This window comes from Setaria italica, chromosome IX (assembly GCF_000263155.2).
Source record: "Setaria italica strain Yugu1 chromosome IX, Setaria_italica_v2.0, whole genome shotgun sequence".
NCBI lineage: Eukaryota > Viridiplantae > Streptophyta > Magnoliopsida > Poales > Poaceae > Setaria > Setaria italica.
Window position 1 is genome coordinate 1,270,598 of NC_028458.1, and position 17,207 is coordinate 1,287,804.

The 17,207-nt window shown below is 43.3% G+C and overlaps 4 protein-coding genes across 4 annotated transcripts; 1 reads left to right on the forward strand and 3 right to left on the reverse strand.

Moving 5' to 3' along the window:
* Positions 1 to 166: 166 nt before the first annotated feature.
* Positions 167 to 9,080, reverse strand: LOC101763895. The gene is made up of 13 exons (XM_022823283.1): positions 8,400 to 9,080; positions 7,858 to 8,044; positions 7,513 to 7,585; positions 6,961 to 7,105; positions 6,453 to 6,562; positions 6,008 to 6,139; positions 5,798 to 5,939; positions 5,568 to 5,702; positions 4,896 to 5,053; positions 1,930 to 2,004; positions 1,705 to 1,843; positions 1,198 to 1,464; positions 167 to 1,082 (listed from the first exon to the last, which is right to left on the reverse strand). The coding sequence occupies exons 1-13, from the start codon at positions 8,637 to 8,639 to the stop codon at positions 936 to 938; spliced, it is 1,950 nt and encodes a 649-aa protein (XP_022679018.1). The 5' UTR covers positions 8,640 to 9,080; the 3' UTR covers positions 167 to 935.
* On the reverse strand, positions 2,874 to 4,887 carry LOC101763490. The gene has a single exon (XM_004981105.2). The coding sequence runs from the start codon at positions 3,834 to 3,836 to the stop codon at positions 3,099 to 3,101; it is 738 nt and encodes a 245-aa protein (XP_004981162.1). The 5' UTR covers positions 3,837 to 4,887; the 3' UTR covers positions 2,874 to 3,098.
* A 417-nt stretch (positions 9,081 to 9,497) lies between the features above and the next one.
* LOC111255841 (probable protein phosphatase 2C 36) lies at positions 9,498 to 12,686 on the reverse strand. Its single transcript, XM_022823284.1, has 4 exons — positions 12,130 to 12,686; positions 11,675 to 12,042; positions 11,353 to 11,589; positions 9,498 to 10,030 (listed from the first exon to the last, which is right to left on the reverse strand). The coding sequence occupies exons 1-4, from the start codon at positions 12,434 to 12,436 to the stop codon at positions 9,818 to 9,820; spliced, it is 1,125 nt and encodes a 374-aa protein (XP_022679019.1). The 5' UTR covers positions 12,437 to 12,686; the 3' UTR covers positions 9,498 to 9,817.
* Positions 12,687 to 14,135: 1,449 nt separating this feature from the next.
* LOC101762677 (huntingtin-interacting protein K) lies at positions 14,136 to 16,922 on the forward strand. The gene is made up of 4 exons (XM_004981103.4): positions 14,136 to 14,375; positions 15,782 to 15,837; positions 16,396 to 16,462; positions 16,543 to 16,922. The coding sequence occupies exons 1-4, from the start codon at positions 14,211 to 14,213 to the stop codon at positions 16,621 to 16,623; spliced, it is 369 nt and encodes a 122-aa protein (XP_004981160.1). The 5' UTR covers positions 14,136 to 14,210; the 3' UTR covers positions 16,624 to 16,922.
* The last annotated feature ends 285 nt before the right edge of the window (positions 16,923 to 17,207 follow it).

Sequence of the window (17,207 nt, forward strand, 5' to 3'; positions counted from 1 at the left end):
CAGGGTAGCGGGAGAGTGGAACGTGTAGCGGAGCAGCGACGGGGGAAGAGATGACAAAGAAAGAGGGAAGCGTGTGGGCTGAAATGGCTACACTACAGTGAGGTCCTTTTTTTTTCTCTGGTTGAACTTTCCATTGTTCTCTAAATTATGATCATATCTAACTTTCCCAAATACTACAAAGTCAACGTACACGTCACCTATACAATTTATTTAGTAATAACCCAGGAAAATATCATATCAGGATACCCATTATACCACAAACAATCTGTCAGGGATCTCTAATCAGTAAGGAGTTGCTCTTGGTCTAAAAGAAGAAGAAGGTCAACGCAGCGGCGGCAGAGATCAGCCAGGGAAGAACGGCTGGACAGTCCTAGCTTCAGAACCCGTTGAAGCAAGCGTTATTTGGTTCCTCTGGGTTCTGTTCTGCCCCACACCATGCACAGAGCCACGGCCACCGGCGTTCGCAGATGCAGCCAAGGTAGCTTCTGTACTCGTCCTCGAATCTGGATACTGTAACATCGGCAAGCAGCGGTATGTGTTGCGCGGTTGTCAGTGGCAGCACGAAGCTCTGGATGACGGATTGACGGTGCGTCTACCGTGGAGCAAGGTCGGCAACTGGGCTGTGCCGTTGACTTACGACTTATGAGGCATCGCCGGGCGCCGGCTCTGGTCAGCTAATCCGGCTGGGGCAGGAGCGCGTCCGACCTCACCAGCGCCGGCGCGGCGTGTGCCGTGTAGCACTGCGCAGGTCCAAACGCTACACCTTCTCGAATAGCGTTTTTGCTCATTGCTCTCGAGTATTTTGGTTGACTAACGTTCTCCTAAAGCTTACTTACAAAGCACTGCTAATGCACCAATCACCATAAACCCAACATTGAGATAAAACATGGACTACTTTGCCTCATAAAACTTTCTTTCCCAACTACTGAAGAAACTCACTCGCATTTCTGGGCTCTCGTGATCTCCCAAACTGGGAGAGCTTCGTCACTCACAGCACACCCATCGACCCGCTTGCTGGTATTCGCAATGGCAACCATGAAACTCTCGTTCTGAAGAGTGTACAGATACATTGCCCGTTCATCCTGACCATTTATCAGCAGAAAACTTGAGTGAGAACGGAGTAAAGCACTTGCGTTGTGCGACCCTACCAATGTTATGCGATGTTATACAAAACAAAATTCGGTGGGGAGTTCGTACCTCAGGGAGTTCCAGATATTCATCAGGAGATATCTGGAGGAACTCGACAGCCGTTTGCCCGACACACCAAGCGAAGACCTTTGCACTGTCGTCTGCAATGGTCAAGTGCAACTGAAAGCCATGTGCGCATCCACTACTGCAGGCACCCTTACAGAACGAACATTGAAGTTCGCCTGAATGTTCGTTCACAACACAGCCACAGATGTTGTGGAATAATAGCACCTTTAAGCTGTTGCAATCAATGTGGTCTAGTCGAATACGACATATCTAAAAATGAAGACGTCAAACAAATACAGGATGTTAGCAACTCAAAAGAAATTGGTCACAATTGAAAAATGCAATGGAGTTCGTAGGAACAGGAATAAAAGAGATACATATCAGAGCAAGTTAAAGGTGATCAGATAGTTTGTTTTCTAAAATGCTGTCGATAGTTTTATCTAAATGCCAGCTCAATTAAACTTGAAAAGCTATAGAAGAGGCTTCAGTTTCACAACTTGAAAAACTTACATGTGTTCTGTTTGTCAAACGGGGAAGATCTGACAAGGGTGCTAAATTATGCAGGCACGATGAATTCAGCAGCGCTGGCAGCAAGCTTAAGTTAACAAACAGAGACCCTGGCTCCTTTTCGCGCCATGAGATTTCAAGGCTATCAACCAAAAGTTAGCCACCAACCAGAACTCTGTGCACATTGGAGCATATAGACAACAGAAGATAAAAGAATATGCTGCTTACATGTTTGTTGAACTCATGGTGCAAGTCAAACCGGAGATGTACACCATATGTCCAACTCCTACTCTACCAAATGACCTGCACAGAAAGAGACATTTATACACTGTATAGAATTCAACATGGTGGGTATAAAGTTCAGTTGTCATAGTAAACAATGTCAAAATAACATATGTATCTGAAGAATAGTGAGGAGGAATGATGGAATACAGAATAACAAAGACAATATAATGCTTATCGATGCACAAATCCCATACTTTTGAAAGAATGACAGCAGCAGGCTATCAGAAGGATGTAGCAAAATATAACATCGGCCATCAGATGTCAAGTAATCAGCTGATAGTGATTACAAAAACACATCATAACAAAAGATCTTATTTAGATATCAAATGGAAACTTCTGATCAGAGCATTCAGCTTACATGACGGCTCCAATTTTTTCCATAACATCCGTGCCTATGCACAAGCAACAGGGGGGAATCACTTGGCTTGTTGTAAATCGAAATTGATTGTGTATGTAAAAACTCTTAAACAATCAATTTTCAGAAAGGCAAAGACTCGATAACTTTTCTTTCAATCATGATATCATACTAATCATATATGCATAAGCAGTTGACAATGATTTGACAATGATTTGACAATGTGTTGCTACAGCAAACATTTGCTAATGATGGATTAATTAGGCTTAATAGATTCATCTCGCCGTTTAGCCTCCACTTATGTAATGGGTTTTGTAAATAGTCTACGTTTAATACTCCTAATTAGTATCTAAACATTCAATGTGACACGTGCTAAAAATAAGCAAAGGAACCAAACGCCCCCTTAGTTCAATATATGTTGACCAGCCTTGGGAATCTAAGATCTCACAGTTAAACTCATCCAAGCAGCTAATGCATATCTGCCTAACCATTGCAAAAAATCTTCATTATCTTGCAAATAAGGCGCAACGAATTAGCTCAAACAACATTTGATTTATCAGGCGAATAGGCATACAATTTAAAAGAGAGAATGGATGGGAAAGAGGTATCAGAAAAGTGGATTATACGATGTCCTTTGTCAGATCTGTATCTGAATTTCTATTGTTCATACACACCACAAGAAAAACACGGATGTATGTGAATGGCGCAAAATGATGATAGAAGCGCTCGATCCACTCGTCCAGTCGTCCCTGTGCTCTCAATAAGAGGCGTCGTCATCCTCCACCCGCCGGCAGCGAAGCCCCTTCACATCCTTCTTCCAGAACACATCTTCGTCATCATGGCCGCCGCAGAAATCAGCTTCTTCTGCACCTTCGCGCCTACCTCGTCGGCATGCTTCCTTCAAAGCACGGCCCACCTTCTTCTTGACCATCTGCGATCTCGATCGGAGGTGCAGCGCAGCCATCACTGGCACCACCTTCTTGATTCTTCTTGCCAGCGTCGTCACAGATGGCGGCGGCGGCGCGGGTACGTCCAGCTGACGGCCGATGACGTACCCGAACGGAAGTTTCCGCACAATCTTCACAGGCGAGGCTGGGGGTCGGCGTTCGATGCTCCCAGTAGGGAAGATGGGTGGCGGGCTGAGGCGAAATGACGGGGGTTCCGAGTCGTCGACGTCCGTAGAGGAGGAGCGCAGTTCAGAGCTCTTCGCGGACACGAACGTCGTCTCAGAATCGCTCATCTCCTCGCAGCCGCCATCCTTGTTGGTGGGCTCCTCCTTCTTGGCACCCCAAGAGAGCGACCTCAAAGCTTGGGAGATGCGTCGTCGGTGCTTCAAGGGCAGGAGTAGCTTCGTTACCTTCTTGTCCATCTTCTTGCGTGATTCCTCCTCACTGCTTGGGGCCATGGCGGAGTGATGCGAGCCATCGTCGGAGCTTTCGATGGGTTGGACACACGCAGGGGACGAGAAGGTGCGTATCCAGACAGACCGCTGCATCCTTTCTCTCTCTGTGTCGGAAGAACTCACGGCAGTGGGATGGGAGGAGATGAAATAGTGTTCCGTAAAGGATATATGAACATGGATGGAGAAGATAGACAAAATACTGCAGATTTAAATAGATCAACTCTCTATCTTAGTATCTGGTGGATATGTGGAATTAAAAAAAAGAAGCCAGATTTGATTTTCGGTCAGAATATGTTAATTGATGAAGCCTGGCATTTATTTGGGTCCAAAATGGTGGTGTCTGATATGGCACAAAGATATTGGGAAATATTCCATAGTAAATGATATCCATTTGGAGAAGATATGTACAAATGATGGCGTGTCACTATTATATAATGTTATAAAGAGTAATATTATGCACTTAATGCCAAATATCTGAAAGAGATGAAGTGATCCTACTCATAAACAAATATATACACATGCCACTGAGTAATGCATACCAGTTTCAACTTCAATCGTCAAACAAATACCTATCTTCCTTGTTGATGCCACTGGGTGCATGCCAAAAATCCAAATATAGATGTACAATAGAACTGGCTATACCTCCAAATATTTTATGACTGCTTTTTTGGAAATATTTGAAGTATTAAAAATGCAGGAATTTAATTTTTGAAATAAAAAAATTGGAGTCCAGTGTCGATCTGATTTTGATCACATAAATGTCCAAAAGATATTATTTTTCTTTTTAGAACATTATTTGCTATATAAAAAGAAATCATGTCTATGCCTTGTACTGTTCTTCCGAGAAATGGATGTGGAAATTGATTGCATTTCTGTAAATATATAACATAAAATAAATGTGCATATGAGGTAGGAGATTGCACAACAAGCATTCTAGAAGATACACAAATGAATACAACTCAAATCTAAAGCGCAATCAAACAGACACTTTGGCACCATGCATCGACCCGTGTGCAGCCAGCCAGCCAGTAAGGCACAACGAATTAGCTCAAACAAACATTTGATTTATCAGTCAAATAGGCATACACTTTAAAAGGTAAGAGAATGGATAGGGAAAAAAATAGGCCATCACTTAAGTACAGAAGGTTTTACCAGGGTCCAATAAAGATAAGCTTCATCAGAACAACTCCTGTTGTGTCTTCTAGCTCCAAATAAAACGTAGTCCCAGATGCGCTTGCTTTGCAAACACTAGTTATGGTACCAAAAAGACAGACTCCCACCATTTTATCATGAAGGTCACTTACATATACCTAAAAGGTTAAGCATGTTATACAACATGAAAGCAATGATCATCACAAGTTTGATATAACAGAAACAGTGCAGAAAGCATGATAGATCAGGTATTGTTCTCTAGAAGTACGTTATACTTACCAAGAACATAAAAAGGCAACGTCATATTGATGGTAGGGAAATATTTGCATGTTCATGCTGAGGAGCTTATGGTATCAATGTTCAAAAAATTTGATTAAAGGGATGAGAAAGTGGCCGCCACCACTTAGTGATAAGCAGAAAGTGAATGCATGGTGAACAAAGCGCAGTTTATATTCAGAAAGAATTATCCCAAACTATTCATATTATTAGATGTAACAGCTAATATATACTTGAAACTTAGCAGTATGTTAAGCTAACCACGATACTATCACAAGCAGACCAGTTTAAATAAGTAGATAATACAGATTTAAGGATCAGCAGAATCCTTAAATAATGGTTGGCAAAATCTATCTTCCAAGAGAAGTTTAAATGAACAAAGGTTAAGTTACATACTCGAAATGGATATTTGCTGAAGTCAACTGAACCATGCAAATCACGCGGTAATGTTACTTGTGAAGCTACATTATCAGTCGGAACACATGATAGCCGAGGTCCTTGGCTCTTTATTTGAGTAGGTGTAAAAGGCACCTAGCACACACGTTACATGTTGATCAATAGGAGTTATGGAGAAAGACATCAAAACATCCCGAAAGAACTATCAAGACATTCCTACAACTACAAACCTGTTCTTCTTGTTGAGCAATTGGCACCACGTAAACCTGTGTTGCACTGCCATATTCAAGGCACAGTTCCTGAGACTCCTCATGATTATTGTCTACAAAATTCGTGATGAAAGGCCTATCCAGAGCAAGCATGCTCCCTACACTGAAAAAAAATGTTTAGCTTACTGTAGTCTGAAATATTTGGCAATCCTTAGACGGAGTGGAATAAACCTGAAAAGATTTGCAAGTAAAACTTGCTCTCCCCATAAAATAAATTTCATCTTTGCATCATCATTGTCTACAAGAACAATCTGCTTTCTTTCTGTACATCTTAAAGGTTCCAAGGACTCAATCTTCTCAATCCTGCAAGAAAAAGGCGGTGAAACTCTATCCAACAAAGTAGTAGACTACTAAATCCCAAATCCCCACATGTTTATCAGCAAACATCAGAACTTTATATCCAAGTGCTATAGTATATTTTGCCACAGTCAAATATTTTAAAAGGCAAAAGAAAAGGATTGTATCAAGATTTTCCAAACCTAACAGCATAGAAAATGAGGAAAGTAATTGCAAATTTTGTGGAGACAAAAATCTTAAACTGAGAGGAATATATCCTGCTTGTATGTATAACAACAATCCAGAAATATCCTACTGATACTCATTTTGCAAATTTTACCTTGCATAAAATGAGTATGGAACATCGTTTCTGCTTTCCTCTAGGATCATGGATGAGAATGAGTAGGTGCAAAACTGTGCAGCAAGTAACATGGCGTCTTCATCTTGGTCCTGCATAAATACAAATGTGTGTGAACTAAAACAAAGTTTACTGACCACTACAGATGCCTTATTTGATCTCTAACAGCTAAAGGTGAAATTATTTGTCTACAGCATGTATATCTTTTTATAACACTACTGATCTCTAACAACAAAATGAAAAGAAACAGGTATAACATTTCAAGCCTGTATTCTTTTAAGAAGCAAGAGGTTTACAATTTACAGTGACAGCTAAAATAGACATAGAGGAAGCAATTTTGATATTTTCATTAAATTATTGATGTCCCAATTGTGGGCTTGTGTGGGTCAAATATGCAATTAACACAAAGGAACTTAATAAGTAACAAATTGCAAGTAAAATATGTTCTCTGAGCAGTGCTGCCTTATACACGTATGCATTGAATGGATACCTCATCGAGTAATATCACCATGTACTCCGTGGGCAAAATACGAGCATGGCCAGATCCCTCCATGGCTGTACGAAGACAACATCCTGTGAGCATAACTTCTCGACCCTTCTTCAACATACCATACTGTCCTATGTAGTCATAGTACCTGAAATAAAATTTATGTTGGCACAAGAACTTGTGTAAGTATTCCAAGTACCAAGAGTAATATGAAAAGGGAAATAAACAAAATTCCCCCATGAATCGTATTCCAAAAAATAAAGACAATACTAAATTACTGAGTGATCATTTGGTGGGGCATAGCACCCACTATTAGGGGTGAAGGATCAGTAATCTAACGTTTGTAAATCAGAAAGATCTGTACTGTCCTACAATTAGAAAAGTTACATATTATACTCATTTGAGGGCAATGAACAATTCGCGGAGTGCTCGGATTCTTATAGCACAGTTACCGTTGCAGCATTGATCCACTCAATTTGCTGATACATTCTTTACTGATTTATACATCAGTTAAACAAATATGAACATAACTAAGCAATATGTAGTCAGATCTACCTTCGGTGTAAATATAGGTCAATAGTGGATGCGCTCCACATGTCTCCCAAGGTAAGCATGTATATGTTTGTACCTAGAAGAATGACACACGACTAAGGGTTGAGAAAATCCAAGTCACTGGTAATGCATCAAAAGTGAGTTAAGATTGTAAGCAAGTTTGATCATGAATTATGTTGGATCGGATGGGTTGATAAAACCAAATGAATAGAAATTTGGAAGTTAGGTGGCAGCCATCCAGTTTAATAGAAACCTCTGTGATGCTCCATTGTGCGACTAACCTAGAAATGTATAGACAAGTATAGTTTATTCATAGCATAGAGGTATAGCATAAGTGTACAAGCATACCGGGAAGGACGAACACATCGATGATGACAGCTTCAAGGACACTCTTGGGAGAAAGGAAGTTCTTCTCATGGATAGAATCGATTGTAACAGTATTAGGAAGCCGCCTCCTCTTATTCCTCGTGTTTATAAGTTTGGTCAGCTCGACCTTCCTCTTTGAGGTTAGGGATTTACGCTGTTCTGTCCAAGACTACCAAGAGAAGCAAAATGTTAGGTCCTGTCCATTTCCACTAAAGGAAAACAGAAAAGAGGTAGATATTGGTTGAATTGCAAAGGATTATGTTTAATCAGAGCATACAATTGCTTTGGCAGTACCAAAAGCATGGAAATAGAAAAACCCTTCCCCACATTGACTTCTTCGAGTTCGAGCCGAACACAGAGCATAATTAAGCAAATACCATAACAGCATACGCAAATGGCTGCATACTGAGACTGTAGCCTCGACTACAAGCATAAATTGTGATGAAGAGATTCAATTACCAGTACTACAGTAAGCAAACTTATTGAACAACGTACAACGGCGCAGCAAATCGAATCAGGCTAACCTGGAAGAGGTCGGAGAGGACGATGGCGGCGGTGACCCCGCTGGAGTAGGCGCAGCACGACTTGAGCACCTGCGCCACCGCCCACCCCCACGGCGGCCGCGCGGGCGCCGGCCCGTCCCCCGGTGACTCGTAGCCGTCGGCGTCCCCGTCGCCGCCGGACGAGGAGAGCATGGAGACGGCGTAGTCCACGAACTCCAGGAATGCGCCCCCGTCGGCGGAGGCCGCGGCGGCGGGATCCATCGAACCCTAGCTCGGGAGGAGCGGGGGCGGGAAGGGAGACAGTTGAAGCGCAGCGACGAGAGGGAACGGCTTGAGCGCGCGGGAAACGTTTGTTTGGCTTCGATCGCGGCGGCCGCCTGATGCAACGTCTTTCAGACCCGAGTTTTCACTGTTTAGATGGCGCTTTCATCACGCGAGAGGCGAGACTTGTGACACGGCACAAGCACAATCGGAGCTTGATTCCACGCACGATAACGGTCTCGATTCTCAACAGGATTGTTCGGCATTTCAATTTTCAAGAAGGAAAGCGGAGAATTGTGCAAACATTCACTTGCACAAACTCACACCAGCCGTCCACTTCGAATTACAATGGTCAGCTTGGGAATTTCCAGGCGCCAAAGACTGATCATCATATGGATCATAGTCGGACTCCAGGGCGTCATCGCATCTATGGGCCTGTTCGCTTCAGCTTATAAGCCGGCTGAAAAGCTGAAACGACTGATTTGTTGTGAGAGGAAAATACTGTTTGGTGACTGATAATTTGTTGTGAGAGGAAAATACTGTTTGGTGACTGATAAGCCGGTGCATCTATGGGCCTGTTCGCTTCAGCTTATAAGCCGGCTGAAAAGCTGAAACGACTGATTTGTTGTGAGAGGAAAATACTGTTTGGTGACTGATAATTTGTTGTGAGAGGAAAATACTGTTTGGTGACTGATAAGCCGGCTGAATAAGCTGAAACGAACAGGCCCTATGAATCATCGACCAGGCAAGTACCATTGGAGCTACAGATCGCAGATCAGTGACAGGGAATGCCAACTCCGAAGCATGGGCTAAGCAATTTCTTCACATGGTGGCTGTGGAGTACTACAACCTTGTCGCTGTCAGAAACGTCAGGGGCTATGGTTAAACAAAGCTTATATAAGTCTTACATACAGAAAGAACTAGAGAATGAATCAATCAGAAGTTACAGGATCCTTTATAACCCTCCCTCAAACTCTAGGCATATATCTCCAAAACTGAAGAGTATCCGCATTTTATCCGACATAATTTAAGAGGGAAAACTGGCAATTTAGCGACTTTGTCGATTTTATGTGCAAAAATGGAAAACAAAAGGAAAACTGCCGCCGGAGGTTGTGTGCTTTTCACAACCGGTTGATCACATGCCATTGGACTCTGGATCTTGCTGCTGATAGGAGCTGTCAATAATCTAGAGCGCATCTGATGGAGAGGGGTTGTCCTTGAGCAGCGCCTTTCGTTAATAGGTCATAATTTATAAATAGGACGATGGCAGTAATGTCATCATGGAAATGCCTGCGGACCTTCTTGTCGATCTTTGTAAGGTCCGAGTAACGCATCTCACGCTTCCGTGCTGCTTCTTGAAGAGCAGCTTTGATCAGTCTTCTTGCACTTCCCTGAATAAAGAAAATTGTGGCAATTAAAGTAAGAGAACTCTGGTTCCGGAAAATAACAAAAGTAAGTCACTGTATGTGTAAGCACACTTTTTATCAGTTTAAGCAACAGCCAGCCAGCCAGTAAAATCAAAGGCGTCCTTGCATTAGGGTAAACAAATTAACCTTCTATTGTGTGCATAAAGGGTAGCACTGTAAACCAGCATGTCAAATTGACAACCGTATGCAATCAAGGTAACCCAGTATTTCAATGCACCCAGCAATAATATCCTGCCATGGCCTTCAGAGTGAAATCATGAGTCATCAGAGGCAGTAGACCAAACAAACAAAAAACTAACACGAGAAAAATGGACCTAAATCGTGGTCCTGCATCCCCAGAACTTCAAAAACAACTCAAAACTGATATTCCTTCCATGCAAGTAGTACATTTTATTATGGTGTAGTTGTAGATCTAAATAATCATGCGCACAGTTTGCATCATCAGACAATAACTATCGTGACCTCGGTCTCCTTGATGCATTACTGATGACCAGCACACCATTGACAAAGGTAACCTTTTACCAAATGATTTATATAAGTGGGGAAAAACACGATCAGGCTCTTTAAAGCAATAGGATGATCCTAGCCGCAAAGCAATCAAGGGCATAACTGCTCACTGGGATGTGTTGCTAGCATGTGACCCTAGGGGGATGATAACAGGTGCAGAACTGTGGTGATTGGATACAGGTTGCGCGCCAGCAAAACATCCAGAATGAATTAATTGTTAGTCTTGTAGCAACAACGCCGGCCATAGTGGACTATTCAATTTCATAGTGATGCTGATGAAATGGTGCAGCCTAGTTTTAATGCAGCAAAATTGTATTCTCCATTGCATATAGAAGCAAAAGCAATTCCACGAGAACTGGAAACCATCACATGCTGAATTGATTGCATTAACTGATAATTATAGCCAGCAGTTAGTCCCATGGGCTTTATAAATAGGTTCATTTTTTCTAGAACACACAGGAGAGCTGCGTATCATTATATTAAGAAGACTTTATAAATAGGCAAGTGTTTAGCAACAGTTCCCTAGTGGCGCTGATTTTTCTACTGCAAATCAAAACTTTTGGTATAGTGAAATTGTTGCTACCATGTGGAAAACAAAAACTGCATAAGAGAGATTATAGCATTTAGTGTTAATATATATTGTTCTGATGTTAATTGCTCTGGACATGAACTATTTAAGGATTGTTTGTTAAAAGGTGATCACCAGAAGGCCAGACAAATAAATCAAGAAAATTCCACAAACAAGTTGAGTGATTGAAACTGAAAAATCAGGATCTTACAGCACGTTGATGGCTGTGAACAATCTCAACGGCATCCTGATTACTCAGGTGTTCCCACAAACCATCTGACGCAAATATGATGAAACTGTCACTTGGTTGAAGGGTGCGGGAGATGATAGATGGATCAGCACTCAGCAATGGCTTGGTGAATGGTTCAGAAAGCCTGAACTTGGGTTTGATCCGCTCTGTGTTATACTTTGCATGTTTCAGGTATACATCACCGATCGATCTCGACACCTGCACCACCCGCCGCATAAGCACAGGATGTACCAGGCTCCAATTCATGAATGAATACAAAACAAGGGATTCAGATAAGACTGACCTGTATGATGCCCCTCACTCTCCAGACCCCATGCTTGAGAGCAACAATCTGCGGATCATCTGGGTGCTGAGCCACGAGCTCCTGCCTGACGGCCTCCTGGTTGGCATTGTGCTCACTGCACAGCTGCTCCGCGGCAATCTGCCCGGTGCGGCCCACCTTCTTCCCGAGAACAGCCCGGGAGTCGCCGAGGTTGGCGACGAACAGGGTCCTGTTGTGCACGACACCGACGAGGCAGCACGTCCCGGCCGTGGCGATGTCCGGCTGGGCCTCCCACAGGCGCGACACGAGCGCGAGGAAGCCTTCCTCCGTAGCCAGGAACGCCTCCCTGATGGCGTTCGCGGTCACGCCCCCCGGGCCGGAGGACGCCTCTGCGCGCAGATCAAACATCGACTACAATCTCACGCCATCCGCTTCGTCCGGGCAACGAAGATGGGTTGCATTCAGGTTTGGATTACCTCGGAGGTTGGGGAAGAGGTGGTCGCAGGCGAAGCGGGCGGCGTCGTAGCCGCCGTGGCCGTCGAAGACGCCGACGACGGTGCCGAGGGGCGGGGCGGACTCGAGGCGGCACTGATCCTCGAGAACCTGGTTGGCCTGGGCGACGGCGACGGAGACCTCACCGGCGTGGCAGCGCGCGAGGTCGCGCCACCAGAGGAGGCCGTCGCGGCCCTCAGAGTCTTCCCCCGAGGAGGCGGAACCGGGGGCCGGTGAGGTGGGCCAGACCCCGCCGCACCCGGAGAGGAGCCTGAGGAGCGGTCCCAGCATGCTCCCGCCACATCGCCGACCGGGGCGTCCCCGAGGCGGCGCAGGGAGGACGAGCGGCGCGCGGGTGCGGGTGCGGCTGCGGCTGCGGCTGCGGCTGCGGAGGCGGGGGCGGGAGGACGGGTTCGGTTGGGGGCGATGGCGATGGCGTCGTGCGCCGGGGGAGGTCGCAATCGGCCGCGTACGAGAAGAATGGGAGCCGGGAGGGGAATGGAATTGGGGGAGGCGAGCCGTGTCGGGTTCGGTGCGACGCGGTGCGCGCCTGCCCCCCGCCTCCTCGCTCGGTGTGGTGGGGTGACGATTTTTTATTGTTTTTCTTTCCGTGCGTGCTTTAAAGTATGTAGCCGCCGGCCCGCGCGAGGCGTATCGTGCGGTCAGCGCGGTGGACCTACGTGCTCGCAGACGTGCCCGCTCATGTGTTTCTGTGGTGGTGGAGCACACCCATTTCTGTAAGATTTGATTCGGCCAGAAAAATTCTTGTCGAGGTGTGCAGCGTGCTCTCATCCAATTCTAAAAGTTTCGAGACGAAAGTCGGCTGAAAAACTGAAACGCTGATTGTTTGTGAGAGAAAAACACTGTTCGGTAGCTGATAAGCCGGCTGATAAGCTGAAGCGAGCAGGCTGTTTGTTGCGGATCATACTCGTATGGTGTTCTGTTCTGCGAACTAAAATTTAGTCCTGTCATATCGAATGTTAAGATACTAATTAGAAGTATTAAATATAGACTAATTATAAAACCAATTGCACAGATGGAGGCTAATTCGCAAGTCAGATCATGATTTAATTAGGCTTAATAGATTCGTCTCGCGAATTAGCCTCCATGTGTACAATTGGTTTTGTAATTAGTCTATATTTAATACTTCTAATCTAAATATTTGATGCGATAGGGACCTTATAATGCTTTTGATATTTTAAGAAAAAAAGTTACGAGTATTTATATTAGTTCATTCATAATTTTCTTTTGACTTGACCATAGTACATCATTTTCAATTATTTACTTGATCGACTACTCGTTTCTTTAGTTTATAATAGCAATAAAGCTAGATACAAAAGTTGCATGTCTTGCGACCATGACTAGTGACTTTTGATGAACTGCTCACGAAGCTAAGGGTACCAATTATATTATGTTAAGAAGATATCTTCCGATCAATAATCCAATCTTGAAAAATATTTGTAATGAATGGGAAATGACCTAAGGCATAATAACCTCTCACCTAACGAGAAAGAGGAATCACATTTCAACAAGACGAATAGTAATAGGAACAGGGAGTAGGTGATTACAACAAGCAACCACCTACTAGTTTTTTACAACACTTTTCAAGGAAGAGAAATATATAGCACTTAGTTTTTTTACAAGACTCATCAAGAAAGAGAAATATACAGCGCTTCGTTAGTAAAAGGGATGCGATGTTGACGGGGAAAGGATAGACAAGAAAACTATTTTATTGTAAATGTAAAACAAAAACTATTTGATCAAGTTAATGCATAAAATTGGCCACTATGTTGCCACAAAACTTTTCAGCATCCCAACTTAACTGTTGGTACTTTTGAATGCACCTTTTTCAAATGGAAGAATGGACATTGTTTTTATGGGAGGAATGATAACTTAAGAGTTAGGCATCGCAGCATTCTCTCGCGGTCTCGCCCTTCACCACCAAAACCGCACGAATCTTAAGGCCAGAGAAATACTAGCCCGCTCACCCGTCACGGCATCTCGTATCGTCGGAGAAAGGAGATCCGAACTAGGGTTTTAGACGGCGAGTGAACAGAGGCAAGCTATGGGTGCGGCGGGCGACGAGAAGGCGGCTGCGGCGGCGGGGGGCGCCGCCGCCGAGGGCGAGGCGGCGGTGGACTCAAAGGACCTTCAGCAGCAGAGCAAGGCGCTCGACAAGCTCACCGACCACGTCGAGGACCGGCAGCTCGACTCCTCCCGAGTTCAATCCGTACGTTATCTCCAAAATCACCCAATCTCCCTGTCGGTTCATTATGTTCTTCGCATCTCTAGTGAGTAACATGTATTGATTGGCGACCAGTTCGTTCATTAGTAAGCAATTAGAGCGACGGGCTGGGGATTTGGCCTTCTTGTGGAATCATCACGAATAAATGGTAGTAGAATACTGCTTTCAGAGTTCGATTTTGTGCAGTTTGCATGTTTTGCGGAGATGGCACGCTTCAGCTTAAGTTCTGCAAGCAAATTACCTGAATCCTGATATAGGTTGCTCCTATGTAAATAAAATTGCTTGAATTCTGATATATCAACTAAACGTCCACTTTGATGAGTATAAATTCAGCGCCAAATCTCTTATTAGTACTATTTCTATTGCACTCTTGATTTGATTACCATCACCAGTAGGAAGCTGATTTCACATTTGCTTGTTATGAAGTATATCTCACAATCCCTGAAGATCAATTGTACCAGGATACACTTAGGAGGTTCTGTTTGCATATCTATCTATGCTAACCTTTCCTTTTGTGTTTTTGAAGATATATCTGTATCTAAATTAGCAACAAAATGCCTGTCATGGTCCGGTTATGTCTAGTTTTGTAAGCTAATCTTACCAATCTGAATATAGTTTGCGACAGTTTTGTCTGCTACAATCGATTGTAAGCTAATATTACTAATCTGAATATAGTTTGCGATAATTTTGTCTGCTTAAATCGATTATGACATTCAATTTTCTACCATCCTGTAGAGTTGTTGCAGTCGCTCCCATCCATTTCTTGGCCATTAAATTTATCTAGGCTGGCTGATTAACAACCTGCTCGCTGCAGAGCTTTGGTTGTGGCTGCAGCTGCTGCTAGAAAGGAAGAGCAGCTCACCGGCTGTTGGTGTTGCTTGCTTGCAGCCACAGCCGCAGCCATGCCGGCTGTTCCGAGCAGGCCGTAAAAGTAGCACCAGATAGTTGGTCACGAAAATATTTTCATTCCACAGTTTCTTACCAACAATCGTGTAAGAAACTATTAGTAAAAAGGTCCCTAGCAGACTTCAGTATGTCCAAAATGATATACATTCAGTCCCTTCTTTACAGAGGGAGTATGCTACTTGAGGCCTTGAGGGAAAAAAAAAAGAATGAACAGTTAAAGTGGCATTGAAAATATCTTTTCTTGGACAACCTTTTGATTCACCTTTGAGTCTTATCCACCCACTGTAATGATCTTGAAGGGATTATATATGTGAGAAAAATTTCTGGCACAATAAACATTCTTTTATGAAACCAATGCTGAAGTTGCAGATATAATCAAGAAAGCAGAAGTAGTCATAGAGAAATGTTGTGTGATTCAATTATGTTTTAAAATATTGAATGTGTTGGTGTAAATGTTTTCTTTACATGTTTTGCTTATGTTGCAGGCCATGGCAGCACTTGCTTCATCCAAAGAGGCTGATTGGAATGCAATGAGGCTGAGGTTAGCTAACATATCCACAACTGTTATTAGTCTCCTTGCAAATTTCTGATACCTTCCCCTTTGTAGCTTCTATTATGCTTGCACTTTTTTTCAGAGTTAGTTACTGTTTGTACTACAGTACAGAATGATAATAAAGCTTGCAGAATCTCTATTGAGTTAAATGACCAAAAACTGGCATGGAAATTGAAATTGAAAACTAAGTCTAATGGAATACTATGCTAATTTGTCTTCATTAGGAAGCCACCGTTGAAGCCCAGGAAAAGAACAACTCAATGATGTAGTCTTAAATTTTCACTAGGCACTAGGTTTTTTTAGTATGCTATTTGAGTATTTGACACTTCAATTTCTGGCCACTCTGTGGATATTCTTTAGTTCTGGTATTATATTATTGAGTACTCTATATTATTTCTTTGTGTGATATGAACTCCCATCTGAAATGTACACAATAAGCAGAGATTAATTAATCTTCTCCATTGGGCGATAAATTGATATATTCTTCCTTCCTGAAAGTGCATGTAACAGTTTTAACATAAATTCCATGGATTTACTCTTCATCAGGGAGAAAGAATTGGCTGCTGTCAAGATCAACCCTACTGATGTTGAAATTATTGCCAACGAACTTGAGGTGCCCATCCTAAACTTTGATTGACAAATAATGTTTAGTTGTTCTAAAAAGCCCGTTCTCAAGTATATCTGAATATGCAGTTGGACAAGAAGATTGCAGAGAGAACCCTTCGAGAGCACAAAGGCGATGCTGTAGCTGCGGTTCGATTCTTGCTGCAGTAAGACGAGAGCTACCAGCATTCAGATGATTTCCTCCAATCCGCACAACATGCGAATCAGCTGTACTTTTCTGTACCAATCCTGGAATTTTCTGTCACAGTAAAATGATCATACTTGGCATAAATGTAGAACCTCTCCTGCCATGATGTTTGCAAACTTGTTTCTATTCTCCTATAAAAGCCTGAGGTTTGAAGTTCGTTTGTCTATCCAAAATTTTCATGTACCTGCATTATGTCTTGTTCTACCGGAGTCCGGAGGTTGTAACCTGAAAACACGAGAAACTGGAAAATTTTCCGAAGCAATTGAGAGAACCTCCGAAGTCCGAGCCTTCACGTGTCATAGAAAAGGGGATAAGTGGATCACTCTGCTCAATACATTATGTCATGTTGAAGTGTCTTCAAAGGTAAGAAACATGCAACTTGCATATGCTCGATTGCTTCTGCCTTCTGCACCATCCGGATGTACGCTTGCACGGCTGTTTGCTTGTGGTAGTGGCAATGCCTTGATCAAGGAGCTGCAACGTGCATTAGGTTTCTGTGTGGTTATTTGAAACATACTTTTAGTTCTGGGATCTAGGTAGTTGGGCT

Coding starts and splice junctions, on each gene's coding strand:
- LOC101763490 (XM_004981105.2), bottom strand. CDS start 3,836: ATGCAGCGGTCTGTCTGGATACGCACCTTCTCGTCCCCTGCGTGTGTC.
- LOC101762677 (XM_004981103.4), top strand. CDS start 14,211: ATGGGTGCGGCGGGCGACGAGAAGGCGGCTGCGGCGGCGGGGGGCGCC. Junction 14,376..15,781: donor ACTCCTCCCGAGTTCAATCC/GTACGTTATCTC, acceptor CTTATGTTGCAG/GCCATGGCAGCACTTGCTTC. Junction 15,838..16,395: donor TGGAATGCAATGAGGCTGAG/GTTAGCTAACAT, acceptor ACTCTTCATCAG/GGAGAAAGAATTGGCTGCTG.
- LOC101763895 (XM_022823283.1), bottom strand. CDS start 8,639: ATGGATCCCGCCGCCGCGGCCTCCGCCGACGGGGGCGCATTCCTGGAG. Junction 5,940..6,007: donor TTACTTGCAAATCTTTTCAG/GTTTATTCCACT, acceptor ATTTTTTTTCAG/TGTAGGGAGCATGCTTGCTC. Junction 5,054..5,567: donor TCAGCAAATATCCATTTCGA/GTATGTAACTTA, acceptor TTAACCTTTTAG/GTATATGTAAGTGACCTTCA.
- LOC111255841 (XM_022823284.1), bottom strand. CDS start 12,436: ATGCTGGGACCGCTCCTCAGGCTCCTCTCCGGGTGCGGCGGGGTCTGG. Junction 12,043..12,129: donor CCTCTTCCCCAACCTCCGAG/GTAATCCAAACC, acceptor ATCTGCGCGCAG/AGGCGTCCTCCGGCCCGGGG. Junction 10,031..11,352: donor TTCACAGCCATCAACGTGCT/GTAAGATCCTGA, acceptor TTCTTTATTCAG/GGAAGTGCAAGAAGACTGAT.